We start from the raw sequence: 22978 nt of genomic DNA, 5'->3' as shown, positions 1-22978 counted from the left end.
ATCCCGGATCGCTCTTAACTGAATTAATGATATTGAACTGTATGCCGTGTGTGTGTGAGTGTGTCCATGCATGTGCATGTCATATTTTTCCCCAGGGAAATGGGAAAAGCATATAAAAGTCAGGAGGCAACACCCAAAACATGAATAGAAAGGGTTCAACCAATTATAGCCCACAGCATCTAATTATGGCCATTGGAACACAGAAAAAGTGTACTCATAAACAGAACACTGCCGAGAAAGAGCATGCGTGGCTGATATACAATAGTTCGCCAACAGAGCGCACTCGCGTGTCATTCAAGTTAAAATCAATTGAATTATGAATTATGTGTCTACACATCGTGTCGTTTATATTACGTAAAATATCAAACTATGAACAAGAATCGAAACCATCAAAATGCCACCAAACTCTGCATTATAAGCCTTAACAACAACTTTATTTAAAAGCCTAGGTGACTGCTTAAGAAGCGTGACAAAAAAGTATGGTATAATGAAGATTATGTTTAATGTATTTCTATTATTGAACGACTGTGGCTCCGCCTCTTACAGTAGTTTGATATGAGTGCGGTCAGGAATGAACAGTAGAAACTGCAACTCGATTCCAAGCCCAGTGACGAATAGATGAGGGGGTTTACACTTCTGGCCCTGACCATGCGTGTGAAAGTGTTCCCTAGTGTAGAGTGAACACGAAACAGTTCTGAAGATGAACACGGGAAGAAGACAGCTGTTGTAGTCAAAAAAGAGCAGACATGCGACGGTGATTTTGAAAACAGGCTTATACATCGTGTTACATCGATAGCACTACGTGCTTTGTTATTTAGTAGACTTCGATAGATTAGCTGTGTTATTGAACACTGTTGAACATGCAAGCGATGGATCCAATAACCAAGTGGACACCAAAGCAAGTTGTCGACTGGATGAAAGGTGAGTTTGGTACACTTTAGACACCAGTTTCACAACCATACTTTTGAAACTTCTGAAACTGTGCTCTAGTTTCGTGGATAGCCTACTGTAGTTTCGTTGATACTGCCCTGCTGAACTGCCAATATCGCCCTTAACGTAACAGTTGGTCAAATATACTTAAAATATACATTAAACAGTTGCCCGTTCCGATTACAGTTAGCCTAGCTGCTTTGCGTGAGACAATTATTAACAGTTAGTCGTTGTTTCCAGGTTAGTACCCTACTATGCCTATCTAAATTAGTGCAGCATTTGAGGCGCGCGGTATTGTTCTTTTCTTTGCGTCGGGTTGACAGGTGACGGTTGGAAAACAATCTGTCTGACTGTTAACGAAATCTTGTTTTTTCCATCAATTAAACGATAGCCTACTTACGATAAATGTAGGCTATTATACTTTAGTTGTATGATTTATCCGTTACTTCTATTGACTAAAAGTATATTCCCCTCAGGCATGGTGGATCATATCATCAAGCATATCTGAGCCAGAGAATTCAGCAGAATTCCGTCAGAAAACGTAATTTTCCACTCAGAAAGTACCTGAAAGTAGGCATGTAGACTACTTGTTCTAAACCTGGAATGCCGGTTAGGAAAATGACATCACTGAACAACTATTCTTTAACGAACTACCTGCACCCGTCACAGCATTGGCATGTCCTACTTCGAGACCGCAGATTGTGAGGTTGTATCGACAGAAATGCTGTCTCACCTTCTGTAAATTACACCTGTTGAACTGTTTTATAGGCTACATAGGGCCTACTGAATTTAAAAGGACATGATAGATAGCATGGTCCACAAACTCATGTTTCAGATAAAACTCGCATGACACCTGTTCCGAGTTAGTCATTATGCTTAGGGGCAGTTGTCTAAAGAGCTTAAGTAACGTTATACCATACAATGTCTAAACACTATCAATGATATACGGTTGATCCAGGACCCTTTTGATCATTATCTCACAATTGCATCTGTCTGGAATACAACACAGGTCAAACGATGTTTTTAATAGTTGCAGAATGTGTTTTAGTGACAGCCAGTGCTGAGTTGGGGGTAGGGGGGAGGGGAGGGGGGGTTACCATGTGCTTCCAGGGAAAGTTCAGTGTATGGACAGAGGATTAGCAATGTAGACTGGCTCTCTGATGGGCTGTTTTACGGGTCTCGCTGACTCTGCAGTTCTTCTCTGGTGGGTCTTTCTAATGGATTTGCAGAGAGCCCTGTGTGCCATTGAATACCAACATGCAGTTTTAACTCTGAAAACACACTCCTTCACCTTTTCTCTGACACACATTCCCTCAGATAGTTTTACTCAGAGATAATGGCAGTTTTTTTGTGTGTCCAGTTTGTTGGTTGCTACATTTTTAAAGCAGCATGACCCCTTTATGTATACATTGCTGTTGAAAGGACTTTGTCCTACCGTGACTCTAGTTCTGTCAATTAAAACACTATTTTTTTGTGAACATTTGTTTTTGTTGTACTTAGTGACCTGAGGCTCCCTCCTTCCTGCTGTAACTTGCGTCATATGGTGTGTGGGTCTTCTATGTAAGGTGCAGGACAGTGTTCCCCAAGGCCACTGATGCACTTTTCCAATTACATAAATGGCCAACTAGATAATATAATGTTAAAATAGGAACATGGAAAATAAATGGGATTATTTTTTCATTGCCAATTCACTTTTGGATCCACTCAATGTGGATTCCGTCAGTGCAAATTAACTCAAATGAAGTTAAGATTTTGAATAACACGAACATGTACCCAATGACAAGTAGGATATATTGTTCTGCCACACACAGACACAGACCCACACAGTAGAAGTTGACTAAAATCAGAGTGACTACTGTAGTCATGCTCCAAATATAGTCCTAAACTCATGCGTAATCCCTCAACTGTGGAGGGTAGAAGCTATTTAGGGAATGCTTTGCTCAAAACCCTGCCGAATAGTTTCACACTTAAAGGCGTGCTTTCTTTTTTTTTTCTTCTACCTACTCATCCACCTCCTACTTACAGGGGAAAGGGTGCCAAGTTTTCTGTGGCATTCCAAATGCTCGGACATGTACAAGAACTGTACTGCTGAAGTGAAATTGACTGTTCTGTTTGGTGACTTCGTTCCAAACAGAACAGAAAAACTCTTAAACAGAAAAACTCTTAAATATCTGTAATAATTGCATTCATACTATGTTTAGATTGATATCCGGTTGCCTGCGCAATATTGGCAGCTGCGATCTTGTGCCACTTAATCATTGTGAAAAATTAAGGTACATTTTAAATTAAGATTAGGACGCAGAGGATTTAGTGGCCTACACCTGTTGCTATGAGGTCAGGAAAGAAATGTCAAAAATATAGTGTGTGTGTGTGTACGAGCGAGAGACCGTGTCTGTCACCTTTCAAGTAGCGTTGCAGTGTCAATGGGGTGATTAGCTTCCATGTGAGAAAGGGTTGTGTGTGTGTGTGTGCGCACATGCATGGTTACTTTACTGCTGGAGCTCTTTAGAGGTCTTAACCTAAGTGGCGATAGCAAGGTGTTGGAATTGATGGTCCCAATAACAGAGTCACTGAGGCCCTCCAACTGGCGTGTTAACCGACGTAACACAGAGAGCACACACCCTAATGAAGTCAAAATCATATCTTAGGCCTGTGTCAGTCAAGCGTCCAAAAAGGGACGTTTTCCAGTGCACCAGCATGGCTATACCGTCAAGGCTTTATTAATCTCCATAATACAATACATAAAACAGACACGTTTTTAAATTCACCTGAAAAACACTTGAAATACAAATCCCACCTCGACCCCCCCCCCCCCCCCCCCACCACCACCACTGTGCCCAGTCCAGGAAACGACAAGACGAATCGGTAGATCACTCAAAGGTTAAACCACAGCCGTTGTCACCCATGACTTCCTGTCATCCAGCCATCCTTCCTTCATAGGTGACCCGGTTGCATTCTATTGATGAGGAGATATGTGGTTGGTTTCTATAGAGATGGGCTTGAGCTGTGTAAGAGGAGTCTCCCCTGGGGGGGGGGGGGGAGGGGGTGGGGGGAGGATGAAAGACAGGGTGGGAGTATCACCCCTGCCGGCTCTGGTTCGTCCTGTTTCTCACACGCTCTTGTTTAGTGTCAGTGTGGCGGTGACCAGCTTGCCATCACCATATGGGAAAACGTGACCAAGATGATCAATATTAGTGTCTCTCCATTGTTCTACTGGATGCTGTTGGTGTAAGTGTTCGCCCCAGCGCAGACTTTTGTGTTTTCCCAAAGGGTGAAAACATCTGTCTTTTTGTGTACTGTAGTGTTTGGGTGTTATACAGGGATTCTTAGAACATGGCGAATATCGTTTTGAAATAGCTTAGCTTGCCGTAAAGCCTAGCATCAGTTTTTCATTTACATACCAACGTACATTTCATTTACATACCCTTTCTTTATGATGCCAATGCAAGGTGAGAGAGGGTCGCATCGTCGCCGAGCCAACCTGAACCTGGCCATTTTGCCTTTCATTCAAATCCAAATGTGCATTGCAAATCTCCCCAGATCATCTCAGCTTAGCAGCACTGGCCCCAGTCTGTCCTAAGAGTATTGGCCTGTGAAACAGCAAGCTTAAGCCATGGGAATAAACCTCACAACCTGTGGTGGCACCAAACGCTGCACGCGGGTCATGGCAGACGCAGTGCACTCCAGTGTGTGTGTGTGTATGTGTTTTGTATAGTACACACATGCCACGGCATGGTATGAGTTGGTGCAACGAGGGGCGGAAGTGTAGAGTTTTGTTGATAGTGTTACCAAAGCATTTTGAACTCCAGCTATGCTTAAACAACTGTCTGCTATGACTGGAATGCAGCCGACTCCATCGCTTCTGCTACCAAACCTCGACACAGTGAATCAGCAATACAAACACACATCAATGTCCTTTTATGTACTTGGGCCACCAGTTGCAAAAGGATTTAAATGGCTGTGATATTTCTGCGTCCCGAGGATAAAGACTCACTGGATGAATGGACAAACAGGCAGTCATCATATATGCAGACATCCCAAGTCTCCCAAATCCGGGAGTCTCCCGCATTTCAGTAGCGGGTACGTGCAGGTTGAGGGGGTACATCATGCGTCCGGATTGCGTCCCGGGGGGGGGGGGGAAGAGAGCTACATCCCGGAAATGAGTCTCTGCAGGTTGGGATGTCTGTATATGTCATATATGTCGCTCCACTTCACAGTCAGCCATTACATTCTTCAGCTGACTTACTGTGATTCGTGTCATGCTGCAAAAACAAACAAAAAAGAAGTGAACCAGTGAATCACTAATGACCCTCACTGTCCTTAGAGCATGTGTAGAACAAGCCCCCTTCCCCACCTCTCAGCAGGCTGGATTCCAGTAGTGGGGTCCTTTATTTTCTTTTGAGGGTCTGACTCAAAATACTTGAAGCACAACCCTTAGCCATGATAGCCTTCTAGATTTATTTTATTTACATTTATTCCAATTCCTTTGTGGTGTTTACACAGTGATGGGTGATTCTCTTTAGATGTTGTCACCATCTCTAGTTGGTTTTCAGTGTGCTGATATACAAACCAGCTGTTATCGACTGGGGTCTGTTTCTGCATTTAGGCTGGGGGATGGTGGAATGAGTCGCCATGCTCCTAAGTGTGTTTACTGTGGTGTGCACCCCCACTGCCCTGGTGTCCAGGGTGGTGAAATGATGGATGGATGGATGGATAGAGGCCTAAACCATTATCTACTAGGATACGAAAAACATCTGGAGGACTCCAGGGAAACCCCAATAACTGCCGTAATGAATGACTAGTTATGTGTCTTTATGACCAGACTTTATGGGTCCTAGATAAGGCACAGTAGCTGTGCAAGCCTTCTGGTATCATTGATGCAAGCTATCTACTGTTAAATCAATTCAGTTTTAATAAGATTGTGACCCAGGAGTTCCCCTTTTGTGTTTCCATCCAGTTCTAGTCAAACATCCCTGTCAAGTCCTTTCCAACAAATGACTGCTTTGAAGGAAACTAGACTTTACCTAGACTTGTTGCTTCACGTTTACTAAAGGGCCAGGTGACCTACTCCTCTTGTGTCAGTCTGCTCAAGAGGATTTAGCTCCCCTGCTAAAACTCATGCTGTACAGCTAATCCTCATCCAAGCCCTAAACCATAATTGGAAAAACCTTGCCTTTGAGTTTCAAACAACACATTTGTCTCGGCTTGGTCCTCAATGATTAGGAATCACTACAAAAGAAAACGGAGGAATACTTTGTGTTTCTAAAGGTCACGTTCAAATGTTTAGCCACACTGCACCTGCATTTGTTTAAGGAAATAGGGGTGTGTATTCGCCGTTGACAAAAGTCTAGGACACTGCTGCATTATGGGAGATGCTGTATTCATCTCTCAGTGCTGTAGTCTGGGATGTGGTGTAGTTTTATCACCTATTCTACTTCTGTTTGCTCTGTCCCACTTTATCTCAGTTCTCAATCAACAACTGACTCATGTTGACTACCATTCATGGCAAGTCTCATTCTTAATCTGTCAAGACTGTGTTGTGGACACAAAGCTTAGATGCACAAGCAATTACTCACCTGGAAAAGGTTGTGTGTTTGGGATTATAATATATATATATATATATATTTTTTACAATTATATCATAACTGATAACTGTGACCATGTTTGTGTAGGTCCCAGAGATGAAATAAAAAGTGAGTACGTCATTGATTAGAGCTGTGCGTGTCTATGTGTGTACGCTGCGTCACAGCATGGACTGGTGTCGTGCCCTGAGGGTGTCTCACTGCCTGGTCACGCTGTCGCTCACAGATAACGTCCCCCTGAAGATGACTCACAGACACACAAACACCCACTCCCAGGAGAGAGGAGGAGAGACTCATCTCTATGCCTTGCTTTGTTTCATTGGTTCTGTACTGTATGTTTCTTGTGTCTCATGTTACATTCATATGACGATTCTATTCAGTTCTACTTTCCTTTGTGTAATTCAAGTATGGAAAATTTGGATAGCTGTGAAATGGAATCAAAAGCAATTCAATCCTGTATTGTGTCATGTCTCTGTTTACAACTTGTATTGTGTCAAGGATCTTTCACTCTCCTGTGTATATGGATGTTGGATGTCCCTACAGGAAGGTAGGCAGTTACGATTCCCTCCATCTTTTTGACCCCATCCTCTGTGGACCATGACCTGGATGCAAGCCATTCGCAAAACTTTTGTCAACCATTCTCAGCCCTCTCCCTCTCTGCGTAACCCCTCCCCCACTCTCCCCCTTTCTCTCTGACCCTTCATCACCCGGTCCCCTTTTTTGTCCTCTGCTCTCGTTTACCCCTCACTCCTCTCCTCTACCCTCCCCCCGACTCCCATCGTCAAGGCAACCCTAATTGTGTTTGTTTACAACTGACTAGCCTCTGTAGCCCTTGGTTTAGCGGTGCACAGCCTGTTAGCCATGGGTAGGGCTAGAGAGCAGGGTTAGTGCTTACGTCTGGGTAGAACGCTCAATGGATGGCGTGTGGGTGCCCTGGTTAAGCTGGATGATTTCCGGCGTAGAAAGTGAAAGGAAGGAAAGGAAATCAAGGAAATCCTAATAGTTAGACAGGTTATATGTGGTGTGCTCAGCCACAGACCAGTCAACTAGCACGTAGACCTTACCTAATAAGAGACTGGTAAAACAGGATGTTGCTGTTGTTGTGTTCTTCTTTTCTCCTGTGGCTTTTTTTTACGCCTAGTCTTTGATGTTGGGAGACGTTAAGCCCATAAAACCGGTTGCCATTTTCCCCCAACCCCTTATTGTGCCAGCAGATATTCCCATTCACTACTTTAATGCCTGTGTTTGGGGTTGAACCAGAAGGCTCCCATAGAAGTTCTGGTTGGTCCATAACAGTCTAAATAAGTGGGGTTCGTTTCCTCCTTGCAAGCCCGCTGGCTTTGTTGTGGTCTCGGTAGGCTTCCACGTTGGTCCCATTAGCTGGTCTGTAATCAGCATACCAGGCCACCATGATCCCAGAGCAGAGGAGTACAGAGACCGCTGATCCCAGACCAGGCATCACCTACAGACAGGTCTCATTGGGAGACACCATGGTAGGGGGCTCAAGTTGATGATTGCCTTTTCTTTCTTCAACATTCGCTCCTCTTTTCTCTTTCTCTCCTCCACCCTCTTTCTATCTGGAGAGACTTAAGAAAGAGCGACTGTAATTTTGGTTTCTGCCTCAGGGATAGGCTGGCCAAGTGTCAGGAGGGTGGTATGTTTGAGTGACATTGGGATAGACACTAGGCTCTCTCACGCCTCTTCTCTGAAACAATGGTTTTCAGTTCTCCCCCCACAGCGACAGCCTCCATTCCAACACTAGCAGACCAGCAGCAGGACTGTAAAGCTCTACGCTAAACCACTGACCACAACTTTTCTCAGTCTTTGGCTAACCTAGAGGAAACTGGGGAGAGAATATATGAGCGTAGAAGCCTATCTGGGACATTTTTTTGCAGGCTTTTGTTGCTTTCTTAAGCAGTTGTTTATGTGACGCGTAATGAGCAGCGTGGCTGGAGAATGATGACAATGTTTTTATTGGAGTGAGATGTAGTTCGAAAGCCACTTGCATTACACAGCCTCAGTCCCTGTTCAAGCCCTTGCCAAAGCACTGTCTCAGACCCAGGTCCTGCTTCCTCCATAGCCCCGGCCGTAGCTGTCAGCCCCAAGCCCAGCTCCCCCTAGCCCCAGTCTAAGACCAGAACAATGCACGTCCAGCCACACCAGCCAGGGGTTTTATTATACGGTTGTTGTTGTGGTAGACCAGTCCATGCTGGGTCTGTCACCTTCAGGACGGAAGACTTAATAGGAACCCCAGCAGTAAACTCAGAGGCACAGAACTGGTCTTTTCCTTTTTCAAACTGTCTTTTTACAACTGCAGTTGACTGACGCAGTGGGTGTGTTGAGATTATGACAGTTTGCCTATGCCTGTGGCAATATTCACTCTCTCTTTCCCTCTCTCTCTCCTCCCACCCCATCTCTCACAAAGGTTAATGGAACCAAGAATCTAAGAGCCAAAATGCCCAAACACCCCTCCCCCCATAGCCCTTTGGAAACTCACCTTTCTGACCCAGTCCATATCAGTCAAGTCAGCACCCCATAATCTGGTAATGTAGGCTACATCCGCAGGGTGAGTGAGGTTGTCCGAGGTTTGGAGACCCAGAGCCCTAGGCCTGTCTGTGGATCTACTTGGCACAGGATGGTGGTGTGAACTCTGACCCCATCTGCCTCATCAGTCATCATCCATCTCCGCCACGTCAGATTGAGCTGCACCGGAGAGCCTTGGGTGTTTTTCTTCGCGTTTAAGTCAAAGTCAGACTTTGAAAAATATTACCTGGAAGGCTTCCTCTGTTTTAATTGATCCATTGATGTCCACAATTGGCTGGTACCTAGTTATACCTGAGGCCTTACTAGATCAATCATTGATTGTATTACAATTGAACAATGTTTTGTGCTTTCAGTGGTTGCTAACTAGAACAGGGCCTTAGAATATGGCCTTTCTGCATGTTTTGAACAAGTTATATCTGCTTGTTCAGTAGACTACACATTTAGTGTTCAGAGAGAGGGGTGCTGTTGAGCCTATTGTGAAACTGTCGCTGTAAGGCTGCTGTACACAGCCTTTGTTTTGCTTCTGTGAAGTCATGCATCTGAGAAGGCCTTCACACTCTCATCTCTGAGATGGCCGATTGTTTCTCTCTGTCTCCCTTTCTCTCTCTTTTATTTCTCTCTCATTTGCTCTTTCTCTCTCTCTCTTGCTCTCTTTTGCTCTCTCTCTAGCTTTCTCTCTCATTTGCTTTCTCGCTCTCTTTCTAATTACAGTCCTGGCCCGGGCTAGGGCCCCATTGTGCCAGATTGCTGTGAATTCCCACAATGGAACACCCTTTGAGAACAATGGCGCTGGAATTCCCTCTGATTCCCCACAGGTTTGCAGAGCGGGTCTAAATAAGAGAGGGAGAGAGTTACAGTGGCGCTGGCCGTTGTACTCCCCGCTAACTTGCCCACTCGCCACCCAGGGTTTTAACAGAGCTCAGAGTTGGAGAAGAGTGGGGGGGCAGTGGGGATAGAGAGGAGGGGGGAGGTGGCGGGTGGGGGCAATTTTCTTTCTATGGGAGGTGAAAGAGTGTGTTCTCTCTCATGTAATCAAATCCCTGGGAACCTTCTACTGTTGGTAGCCTGGGTGAATACACCAGGCCTGGTAGCCGAGATCCTGGTTTTGGTGGGTGTGTGCATCTATGTGTGTAAATTGATTCTGTACAACATTTCAGCTGCCTTCTGTCTTTACGTTTAGTTTTCTACACCAGCACTTTTCACAAGCTTTTCCAAAGCCCTCTAGACTCCTCAGTAGCCAACCAGACTCTCATGCCCTGGCGGCATGACAGGAACCTGATGTGTTTTGCTTCTGTACGGATGTGATTCAGGAAGTTTAGAGATTATGACAGGAATAGCAAGACCATTTGCAAGAGGAAGCACTCTGTGTTTGTGTTGCCAGAAGCGTGTGGGTTGTCAGGAGGCTGGAAGGTTTCAAGGTCTTGAGCTCTAAGAGCGTCGGACAACACTCAAGCGATCCTTGCTGTCCCAGCTGGCCTGAAACTTGCCAGGCTTGCACGTCAACTGGACTTGAAGCTGTTGTGTTGATAACCTGTTTTACAGAATCAGCCCAAAATGAATGGCTTGTTTGTGGGTGGCATTCAGTAAGACCCCACAGTAAACAGCAGGTGCCACAGACACACACACACACACACACACACACACACACACACACTAAAGCAGATGATAATTTCAGGGCTGGGACATCAGGCTAAGGTTTGTCGATCTCTGTTGAAAATTGATCACTTGGTCAAAGTGCTTTGCCCTGTAACCTAAGTAGTAGATTTCCGTTTCAAACCCGGCCTGTGTCCCTGAACCATATGGGGCTCTTCACTAACAATACGTCAATTAGGACTCTGAGAGTGTGTCTCAGCTGTGTCCTGGTGACACTAATGTATCCAACACACACAAACACACACACACATCACTGGAAATAGTTTTTTCTATACTCCACACTTATTGCACGTGTGATTTTAGTGTGCTGCATGTTGCACAAGACTCTTGTACTTGTTATTGGTGTCTGTTGCTGTTTTCGGTATGGCAGTAAAACCTTTATTTTTTACTGAGCCTTCCTTTTGAAAGGCTTTCACAGACACACACACACACACAATGTACAATACACACACACACTCCATATAATTCACAATGATGTGATACCCTTTCTCCCTCCCTTGTTTTATTTCCTTAATTCAAACCGTTAGTCCCACCCTCACACCTTTGTCCATTGGCCCTTATAAATGTTCCGCCAGCCTTCTGTGAAAACCCCCCTTCTTTTGACCAGAAGGTGCCAATGGTACAGGCTAGTCCCCTAAGGGCCCCTGCTACCTACAGAAGTGTGATACACTTTAATAGGGGGAGCCAGTGTTCCCCAGTGTCCTGGTGTGGGATCCATTCAGTTAGTCCTATGAGAGGGGAAAGGTCCACACACATGGTGGCTTTTTGAAGTAGCAGACTTCAAACTTTCCCAATTAGACACTGAGGCCTGCGAAGCTGGACCCCTATGGATGACCTGGAATTTCGAAGGCGAGCTGGAAAGGAGGGGTTTGATTGTGGGAAGTGTCTGGGGAAAAGAAGAGAAATATGTGAGCACTTGACAGTGAATTAAATGGGAAACGGCATGTTTCTAGCCTCGGCATGTTTCTGCTAAATGGGGCCTCTGATAAGTAGTCTGTCTCGTCTATCTCTTTGCTTGAGTTAAGGTTGTTAATGTTTTCCTTCTTGTTGGCAAAGCTACACGGTTAAAATGGAGGCATCATTCATTCCACAGGAAATGCCTTCTTATCATACAAGGTAGTACAGGAAAGAGAAACTGAACCCTTTCTCTCTTATGCCACTGCCTTGGTTTCTTCCTAACCCCATTAAAGAACTGGGTTCTGTTTGTGTTGGGCTGTGTTCAGTCCAGTACTGTTAACCTCTCCTCTGAGCCTTTTGAAGTGAGTTCACCCTTCTCAGCCTGAACTCTAACCAACGAAGGGTTAAGGCTGAAGCCCTGAAATGTCTAGCCTGGGAATTCTCAAGCCAAGGAATGGGAAAAATGTTATTTTTTTTGGAGGTTAAATGAAATTGACTAGCCCTAGACCTTAATCGTTTTATAGGATTTCATTTTTTTTATTCAGTAGAAATTCCTGTAGTATATTCCATCTTTTTGCCTTTCTAGAGCTTCCAAAGTAACAGTTACCAGAGAACTTAAAGGCAGTAAAGCAATTTTAGTGGTCTGATAAGGGATTCTTTTGCACTTTTTTTGGTTAGTTGAAATGTGGGAAAGTGTGTGTGGTTGCACACTTGTGTGTGTGTGCGTGCGTGCGTGTGTGTGTGTGTGTGTGCAGATCAAGTCCACATGTCTGTGGCAGTGATTCCGAGGCTCTGGTAGCCCTAGATCCTCTGTAGGACACACAGATTAACAGTCTGCTCCGATATCTGCAACACGATCTCCTGCAGCACGGAGCCATTCACTAGCAGGCTAACACACACACACACTCACTCTCTCTCTCTCTCTCTCTCTCTCTCTCTCTCTCTCTCTCTCTCTCTCTCTCTCTCTCTCTCTCTCTCTCTCTCCCCCCACCACATGCATGTAATCATGCACACACACATATAGTCCTCTGCTGTAGCAACAGGAAACCCCTCATACAGACACACACAGCATGTGTCACATAGGCGTGAAGATATGAGATGCCATTCACAAAGATGAGCACAGAACACACCCTGTCTGTGTGCATGTACTGTATACAGTCCTGGCAGCTCCACATAGTGGATTCATATAGGGAGCACCCGGATGGCCACCGTTCTAGATTTAGGAAAGAATGTCAGGAAACCAAAGCTCTTTTTCCTCTACTTGGCTGTCAATGTGAAAATTGATAGATGGATGGGTTTTGACGCCAAGATTCTGTGTCTAATGTGTGTGTGTGTGTGTGTTAGGATCTGTTGGGGGGGGGTTGAGGGGTACGGGGGTTGTGTGTGTGTGTGCGGGGGGGGGGGGGGGCAGGGGGTCTTGCAGCTGACAGGTCTTTCAGAAAACCAGGGCGCAGGGCCATTGCTCCGCAGCTGCCCTCTCTCAGTGCCCTCTTTGATGGGGGAGGGCGTTCACTCCCCACACCGCCAGCCCGCCCGTGTCCCCCGCACACATACACACAGACTCCTTCTTCACTCTGTTTTCACAACATGGCTCGCAGGCCCCACGACTGGGGGCAGTGTGTGTGTGTGCCCTTCATTGCTGTTGCAGTTTAGAGAGTACTGTGTGTTTCTGAACAAAAAGTCTTTGTATTGCGCTGTGCGGCCCTATTATTGACAAGTGCTCCATGCCTCTGTAAAGAATGCGTAGAATCATTAAATCTGTACTCGCACAACATGTGTGACTGGTGAAAAACAAGTAGTCCCATACTCCTGTCAAGAGACACTCTATGACTACCAGCAACATTACACTGGACCAATGGATGGAACGGATTGCTTTTGTACGAGGATGTGCGCCGTAGTATTGTCTGAAACACATGTCAGTTGAGTGGGCAGGGTGGAATTGTCATACTTAAGATCATCCAGCACATTGCAGACATAAATAGCAGCAAAGGGACATTATATATATACACACACACACACACACACATTACTATAATGAGAGGCCAAGTGAGCAGTGAGCTATCTGTTGTTTCACTGGGCCAACGGACTTAAACAGAGGGTTTAACAGTTCTCTGATTATGGTGTGTTTATCTATGTGTGTTTATCTGGGCTCTATCTGCCACACCTGTCCGCTCCACACCTCTCTGTTGGGTTGTGTACACACAGATGGGGAGGGGTCACATACAGGGTATTACTAGGAAACTTGCTTCCCAGTCTGTTAAGCAAATGAACGTAAGGGACCCAAACGGCAGTTTATTTGGATGTTCTTCACTAAATACTAAAAGGTGTTGCCATACAATGTGTGTTTATTTTTCTGCAGGTTAGTCTAACGTTTACCCCGTCTCCCCCCTCCCCAGGTCTGGACGACAGCCTGCAGCAGTATGTTCCTAACTTTGAGAAGGAGAAGATCAGTGGTGAGCAGCTGCTCAAGATCTCCCACCAGGACCTGGAGGAGCTGGGCGTGGCCCGCATCGGGCACCAGGAGCTGGTGCTGGAGGCTGTGGACCTGCTGTGTGCCCTGGTCAGTGACCAGAGACCCTACACCCCGGCCCAGCTTACCTGTCTGGGTCTCTGTCATCTCTCTCTTCTCTGTTCTCTTTCGCTCGCTCTCTCTCTTTCAATCCCTTTCTCATTCGCTCACTTTCATTCTTCTCTTGTTCTGTGTTACTGTATCTTTAGTCAGTACCCCCCCCCCCCGTTTCCCTCTCTTCTTTTCTTTCTTCCTATTTCTCTCTCGCCATCCCTTCCTCTTTACCCCGTAGAGACAGCGAGTTTAAAAAAGCCCCAGACTGCAGTGACTGGTCTGCCAGCCAACTGAACCGCTGATGCAGAACAAGGCCCATCACTTCCCACAGAGACCAGTGGGGTGTGGAACACAAACAGAATACCCAAAACAAATAGAATACCCAACGCACAAGAGAAATCCCAGCACACACACACACAAATGCAATATGGAGAAAGCACAGCCCTGGAACATTAGCAAGAAGCTAGCTAGGGGTGAACCAGAGGCAAGATCAGAGATAAAAGGAGATCAAACTGTTGGGAGCTTGGTGGAGAGTGAGAAGACAATAAGCTCGACCTGTTAGACAGGATGTGTAGCGGATGGAGAGAGAAGGGGGGTTGTGTAGATGAATGAAACTTCTCTTTTTACTATGTATACCTCTCCCTTAAATTTTTCTCTCTTTTTCTAGCTACCTCAAATAAACTCCAGCTGATACGAGTATACGTACACACACACACACAGTTGTCAGGTCAGCATACATTCCTACAGTAGTCCCTGCGTCAGCCCTCCATTGCGCCCCAGTGGCTCATGGGAAGGCCCCATACGGCCCTCAAGCTAAGCAGGGACCTGACCAGGTCACAGGCTGTCCATCTTAGAAGATGGAGCTGGGGCTTTACTGTAGGATCAACACTACTGTCTACGGGTCAGGCTCAGAACAGAGCTGTGAAAGAGAGAGAGAGAATAAAGGAAACAGGGAGTGGTAAACAGAGCTGGGGAGAGGTGGGGGGTTTGAGAATGAAAGAGTCGGCTGGGAAAGAAAGGATTTTGAAACGGAGGAAAGAGAAATACAGGGTTGAGGGAAAGAAAGGAGCACTGTGATGGAGGGAAGACAGAAATGAAAGAGAGAGTGAGACCAACAGGAACCCTACCAGGCAGCAACTGAAACAGGACCAGGTTTGGAGTCCAGATGGGATAGGTTTGGAGTTTTATCACTTCCTGTGTCATAAAATACCAGATTGCGGTTGTGGGTTTGATCACTGTCAGCACTTTTTACTCGGATCCTCATGCGCCTTTAAATGGTTGAGTTTTTTTTTTTTTTTCAATCTGAGATGCTTTTCAAGTTCACAAGTACCCTTCTCATTTCAAACTTAAACAAAGTTTCTCCTTTGCATGCCAAATGGAATTTGTTCTGGTGAGGAGCAGTCAGCTTATATCTCTAGAAGTAATCAACCAACCAGCTCATGCAGACAAACTGATGTAATTGGGCAGGCAATGGACCACCGCCTAAGAGCTTGGGAACGCCGCAGTGGTTTTGTGGGTAGTGGAGTTCAGATGTTGGTCTGCGGTTAAACACAGTTGTCAGGCCTGGCACATGGTTGGGCTGCAAATACAATACCTGAGAGGTATCTCTCTCTTGCTCTCTCCCTCTTTTCCTCTGACTCTCCTTCTCTGTCCTGCAGCTGAACAGTTTAAAGCCTCACTGCCCCTACTCAGTGACCCCTACTGAACACAAACACACACACAGTCCACATTCCTAGAGGAGTCACACAGTGCATGATATGAGCATCATGAGCTAGTTGCCTAGTATCTCTCTGTGAAGATGAGGCGCTGTTAGCAGATACCAGCTTGCAGATATTGCCCTGAGGCTGCTTTGCCTGACCATTAGAAACACACACATGCTATGACACATGGAAACACTTGTAAGGGGAGGACACGGGCACCGCGAATGCTTTGATAGATCTACGTGTCATACCTTATGTACCATACCATACATCCTATGGGGTCCAACATCCTCCTTTTTTATGGTCACGGTAATTGGGCCCAGATTTCTAGCCGTGCCCCCCGTTCTCCAAACCTTCTGGATCTAGCGAAGACTCAGATTGTTTCCTCACGATGGGCTTCATCAATTTGCCCATGTGCACCTCCCAGCTTGTGTTGTCTTTTAATAAATCCTTTTCCCAGCGCAAGGCCTTGCTCCAGTCAGATGTGTGTGTGTGTGTGTGTGTGTGCTTGTGGGCACATGTGAGCCTTACGTAATTCATCTGGACAGAATTTTCAAAGGTGTTTAGAAGCACCAATGTCCTCGTTTCCCCTGACCCTGACCCTGTGCAAGGAATGCCCTGGCGTCAGGGGCAAGGGAAATGAACCTCACACCTCTGACTGAAGAACCCTGGGTAAATGAGTTTGGCCATTTAGGGCTTTCCTTATTAACAGGAGAGGGCCTCTGTTATACACAAACACACACTCGTACACACAGACACACACTCATACACACAGACACACACTCGTACACACAGACACACACTCATACACACAGACACACACTCATACACACAGACACACACTCATACACACAGACACACACAACAGCACCCACGGGAGGAAACCAGACCCCCTCGTTTCAATTAGTTTTAACGGTCACAGCTTTTGAAGGTGACACACAACCGACTAACCCCAGACCCCCCCCACACACCCAAGCTCTTCCTCTCACACTCACAACCTACTAAGCTGCCCCAACCTCTCTCTGTGCACACAGAGGTCAAGCAGTTCCTCTCAGAACTGCATTCTGGGCAGTGTGACCCTTCTCAGACCCCTCTCAGGGGGCTCTGACAGGATATCCTCCTTGCTGCTAAGGGCGTCTATACACGCCTGGTGAGGCAGGAGACACCCAATAACTTGACCTTGACGTCAGCCTGAGAACATATTTGCAGTGTGCAGATGCAGAATGAGCATGGAGATTTAACGTCTTCAAACGTGCTGAATTACAAAGCTTTGTGGTGTGGCTTACATACTGTAGCAGTTGTTTAAACAAGTAGCACAGTTGTTTAATGGTGGAGTAGAACCGTGTGCTGGGTTATCATCATTTGTCTCCTTTCCTCTTGTCGAACGACTCCAGTAGATGCTTGCATTCCCAATTCCCCGCCAGGTGAAAGCTAACGGTGCAAACTGCCCTCTTGAGTCAATGGGAGAACGCTTCAATGAATCATGCTGGGACTCCCTGAACAGAAACGACTTCTGCAGAGTCCATCCAGAAATCTGACACATCTGTGTTTTCTTTCCTTCACCTTAGCGGCCCACTAACAGATCCCCCACTGTCCCACAGCCAAATGGAGTAAATATTATTAAAGTGACCCGAGTTCACGTGTGTTGTGTATGTTTTCCAACAATGGATCTGTCCTCCAGGTGTAATACACCAGACTCGAAGCTTATCAACAGTGTTTGATTACCTCTCGGCTCTGTCCGACCCATCTGGAATAGGACTCTTAATATTTGATCCCTTAAACCCGTGTTCATTAATTAATCCCCCCTCCTCTCTCTTTTTTTCCTTAGATGTTGTGGTACACTAACCAGACAGGGCAGGTGACATCATGGTGTTAAAGCTTTTCCTCTGTCAGTTTCAGGTGTTCATACCACTCAGCCCCTGCAAATCCAGATCTCCTGGACAGTTATCCATTTTGTGACGCCCTAGAAAGTTCTATTCAGAACAGCTACATCCAAGCCATCTTGAACCTAGCTTAGAGAACCAATAAAAAGTGTGTGAAATGATGAGAATTTGATTTCAAATGGAGTTAACATGAAGTGAGTTCTATTTCAAACAGATTCAGGACACTCCTGGTCTGGTTTTTGGTTCAGTTTCTAGTCTGTGAGACAAAGGTGTTGGACATCTGTGCAGGCCTTTAAAGTGTGTGTGTGTGTATGTGTGAGATTAGCCCACCACTAATGACAAAGCCAGGAGAGCTGTTGGATCTTAATTGGTTCTTTTAAGCTTAGTGTCAACTGTTTTTCTTTGGCTTCTACAAAATTGTTGTGGGTCCCTTTGAAGATGAATGTCTGGAGCAGTCGTGTTCTCTATCTCCCACATCTCCTCTCTTGGAAGAGACTGTGTTAGAAGTGTCCCATAAGGACTTCCTATGATGCATCAAGATGTTTGATTTATCAACGGAGATTGAGAGAAGAGGGTGGATTTACAATGAGCTATGAACTCGTCCATAAGCCTACTGCATACCCTTGCTCCTCAGGGACAACTTTAGGCTGACATAATGTACAGGCAGCTGAATGAAGCTAGCCAGTGAGGACTTGCAGGTGTCCTCTGAAAGGTGTAGCTGGCTGGCTGGCCAGCTAGGCACAGCCTATTTTCTGCTCCTCACACAGCGCTTTAGCGGTTAGCACGTCGGGGAGGGCAGTGTGAAGCTGCCAAGATGACAGTCTAGGCTACCCCTGCTCTCTCTTTTGGTCTCTCTCTCCTTTTCTCTCTCCTTTACTTTCTCTTCTCCACACCCCTCCTCATGTCTCTGACCCACTCCAGTCCCCCTGTATTGGCACAAGGCCCCAAACACATTCTTTCCGAGATATTTATAAGCGGAGTCGCTTGAATTAACGACTAAAATTAAGCCCCCCCCCTCCCGTCTCTCTCTTTTTGACCCAAAGACTTCAAGTTTTTCCTTAAATTATGTGAGACACTAACCAGATGGGGCAGTTGATGTCATGGTCTAGAAGCTGGGCCTCTTGACAGGAGTATTACGGTGTATGAAGTTGACCAGAGAAAAGTTACCTCCCCCCCCCCATCCTCATTCTGACGGACATAAGCCAGTTATGTTCTTAATACTTGCATAGAAATGTATTCTGCAGTCCCTTAGGTGATAAAGCAATCATTTGACTTACAGTCAGCCAGTGTTTTGACAGGACAGGCTTTGCATGGCTCTGTGTCCACCTAAAGGAATGCAACCATAAAGAAATGCCGTAACCCATCGCTGAGGTACATGTAAGGCTGCCATGCCTCAGAATCCAAGCTATGTGGTTCTGTTTAGTGACGAGATAAAACCAAAGGCATATTTGGAATGTGTGTCTTCGGAAGCAGAACATTGTTTGAGTTGTTTAAGAACAAGACACCAGGAGGGATGATAAAGATAGTCCTTTGGCTATGAGAATCAGTCTAGATATTTTTCCGGTACAGACTGTGATCTGTAGAGCCGACAACTGATCTGGGCACTTCATTGATCTATGGTTAATGGTTTCTCTCTCGGCGGCCACTAGCTCATACACATGAGATCCACTGGCACAGAACAAACATTCACCTCAGAATTCCCTCAAAAGTGATTCCTTTACGGTCGGTGTATGACCAGTCCATGTCCCTCTCAAACCCCCTCTCACATCCCCCAGATCTTAACAGTTATTACAGCACAGCATGGCTCATGATCACACACCCATGGTGAGTCTTGAAGACAGGAGCTAAGCTCTGCCTGTCAAGGGCCTGTAGACAAGAGGAATGTGCCAGGAGGAAGGAGCAGGGGCCAGGAATGCAAACTTTGCCTTGGCTGATCAGGTGATGGGACGGGCACACCTCCCCTGGGTCGGGCCAACATTGGATGATGGAGGAGGGTGAAAGATGTGGGGATTTCACCCCCTTAGGTGCTCAGACAGACCATCTTAAATCATGTGTGTCAGCGCATATCACAGATTGATAACAGCCATTAACTCTGCAGGAAGCAACATGTATTTCCAGGGAATTCGGGCCAACAACTTATTTTTTTTTTATTTTATTTTTTTTAAGAACCCGTTTTTGCTCTTATCCTTGGCATTGACTTACAGTTCCTTTTGTAATGATACAAACCAACAATTGTTTGGTGTAAATGTTTACTTTTTTACTTTTGTGTGGAACGGTGGATGTGAACCAGTGTGTGGGACAATAATAATGGGACTGAACCAAACCGAAAATATGGCCCAACTGACAAAGATTTCAACCTTGTTCACTGCCATTCTCACCTTCTTTCTCTGTCTCTTTCCAGAACTATGGCGTGGAGAGTGACAACCTGAAGGCACTGGTGGTGAGGATGAGAGCCGCCACCAATGGTCTGCACATGTCCACCTCGGAGCGCCGCAAGAGCCCCTCTTATGACGGCAGCACCTCGCGCAAGCCTCCCAACAACTTTCTCACCTCTGTGGTGGAGCTCATTGGAGCCGCAAAGAGCCTGCTGGCCTGGCTGGACAGGTATGTCCACTGCATCCTGGGAAATGAAGTCGTAGCATAATTCACTTCACTGATATTCGAATTTGTTGTTTGCGCATCCATCCTACTCCATTTCCCTTTAAATTATTTTGGTGCAAGACAACGGAAAAATATCATAGCTTCAGATAATCTGCTAAACTCATTCAAGTCCATGGAGTACAGCGCAGGGGTTTCAGAAATGTGATCATTTCCTACACATAAGAACTGTTACCGCTCTGAATAATCTTACATGACCATCAGAGAATGCTTGGGTAACATTCAACTAGCCCTGGTTTCTCCTCAGACATAGGAACTATAGTTGAAGCACAGCTTTCTCCTCTCCAGAGAGCATGGTAGAAGCACTTCATGGACATATGTATGATATTGGATACAGTCTCGTTGGTTTCCTTTAGTGTGGAGTACTGTCCAGAGAATATCCACATGAGGTCTTAGAAATCAATCATTGAGATTCTAAACTACACTTGAGTTTTGTGCACTACACTGATTTCTTCCCCAAATGTACATTTCAAAGATCACTTCCTTCCAGATTGTCAGTGACATCCAAACCAAATGTAGTATTTTATTAAGTCAACACACAAAGCTTCACAGTTGAAATGATTTTGATGTTGTTTCTGAGGTTCACTTTCAGATCAAGTGTAATAAGATCTGTTCCACCAACATATTTGGGTACCGTGTAGCGGTCTAGAGCGCATTAAAGAACTCTGTTAGAGTTCACAAGTGTACGTTTGTGAGGATAGGGATGTAAAAGAGCAGAGAGAGGCGCCGCTTTGGCGACACTGAGTTCTATCGCGGCTGGCCACAAACTGTCACCTAGAGACAGCTATCAGGGCAGGGTTCAGCTGGCCTATTGTGCGACTGCCTGTTAGTGTCTCCCGTGGGCCATACAATGTCACTTGGTTGTCCCAACGGGAGGTTTTGCCTTTTCCAGCCCCATTCAGAATTTGGTATAGATTATCTCAAATATGTTGTATATCAGATGGAGTGCTTATTACTTATGTCTGGAGTTTTTTGGGGGGTTGAAAGTTCATTATTTAGTATTGTAGAAACAGCAACATGATCAAGGACTTTTTGGGGATGTTATCCTAATGGTCATGTAAATGTTCCTTATGTCTGTCTCTGTTTCTCTGGCTTGGTCTCTGTTTGTCTTGATTTTCATTTTTATGTCTCTTTCTCTGTCCTTCTGTCTGTTTATCTCGTGTCTCTGTGCTTTTCCTTTGGTTCTCTGTTTATTTCTGTCTGTCTCCCTCTGACTCTCTTTCTCTCTGTCTCTCTTTCTCTCTCTCTCGTTGCAGGACACCCCTGACAGGGATCAGTGACTTCACTGCCACCAAGAACAAGATCATTCAGCTTTGCCTGGATCTCACCACCACAGTTCAACAGGTCAGCACGCTTGTCAGCTCAACAGCACATGTATAGCTATCCCTGAAAACACGCAAGCACACACACACACACACACACAATCCACTACTCTTTTCCACTGTGGGAAGAGTGACCCGAGGGCATAAACATGTAGGATTAAGTGGCGGAGAGGGGGGTTGTGGGAAATGTGGCGAGGCAACCATGACATAAGCCTGCAGCCAGCAGTCTGAACACATTATAGCCTGTGGATGGTTTGTTTGGAGCATGTTATTTGGGTCCTTGGGTTAGCTAATGAGGAGAGCCCCAACTGGGAGGCAGTTTCACGGAAATCGTAGGCTTCACATTTACAGTGTTTTTTTTCTTCTTTTTAACTGGCGTTCTTTAAAAAAAGTGGTTGCCAACATTCCGCAGGCAGCCTTATTGGCTTAGCCCATGTGGTTCCTGTGGTTGCTCCTGCAAGATGTTCCCTGCCGGAGACCCCACTGTCTGTGTGTACTTCCTGTTCACAATCCACTATGTAGGAGATGAGAGGGGGAATAGATACTTGCAGCATGAAACCCTGCCATTGTCAACGCGTGTTTGATTGGGCATTTGGCTTTGACGCCCTGAAAGGTTTCATCAGGTTTATGCAAAATTGGTCAAATTCAAGGTTATTGTTCTGGTTATAAATATGTCAGGTGCAAAAGGGGAAAAAAGAGGCCCGGGTGAAAGACTTTTGATTGAGTAACAAAGAACCAGTTTTATAGGGTATAGTGGTTCTCTTCATCCTCCTGTGCCCCCCCGCCCGACAGACCCGTACTGAAAATCACGTAGTTGACTGCAGGTGCCATTTTTGAAAGGACTATTGCGTCAAATAAATTATTTTCCCAGAGTGCCGATTGCCTTGCCCATGTCTGTGATTTCAGCGCCTGGTTGATTTACTGTGAGGGGGTCTTCACCTTGGTGTCCAGGGGAGGTGGGGGCGAGACAGTTCCCACGCTGGCGTTTGAATTTAGGTATGGGGTAGTGGGGTTGAGAGTCTGGTTTTGTGATCCACCCCCTCCATCAAGACCCACCTAGACCTGGGACGCAAACACAACATCCTCTAGTCCTGTCTTGTCTTGTACTAGAGAATACGCTTCTCACTCTACTGGTCGGGAGGGTCACCCAGAGTGAAGGCTTTTGAACGCGGCATCACACGTGAAACCAAGCAGTCAGGGTCTGGACTAGGAGGCTAGCACGCCCAGCAGCCCGCTGGAACAGCCT

At 45.9% G+C, this 22978-nt stretch overlaps 1 protein-coding gene across 1 annotated transcript in view; it reads left to right on the top strand.

Moving 5' to 3' along the window:
- The first annotated feature begins 565 nt into the window (after positions 1 to 565).
- Positions 566 to 22978, top strand: part of LOC134026308 (connector enhancer of kinase suppressor of ras 3-like) — a 33352-nt gene continuing 10939 nt past the window's right edge. The window contains exons 1-4 of the mRNA XM_062468941.1: positions 566 to 921; positions 14003 to 14166; positions 20154 to 20356; positions 21667 to 21754. Of these exons, the coding sequence (XP_062324925.1) occupies positions 861 to 921; positions 14003 to 14166; positions 20154 to 20356; positions 21667 to 21754 (516 nt within the window). The 5' untranslated portion in view covers positions 566 to 860. The remainder of the gene's footprint in view (positions 922 to 14002; positions 14167 to 20153; positions 20357 to 21666; positions 21755 to 22978) is intronic.

Source organism: Osmerus eperlanus, chromosome 9 (genome assembly GCF_963692335.1).
Source record: "Osmerus eperlanus chromosome 9, fOsmEpe2.1, whole genome shotgun sequence".
Classification (NCBI taxonomy): Eukaryota; Metazoa; Chordata; class Actinopteri; order Osmeriformes; family Osmeridae; genus Osmerus; species Osmerus eperlanus.
This window is presented reverse-complemented; position numbering and strand designations above follow the sequence as displayed.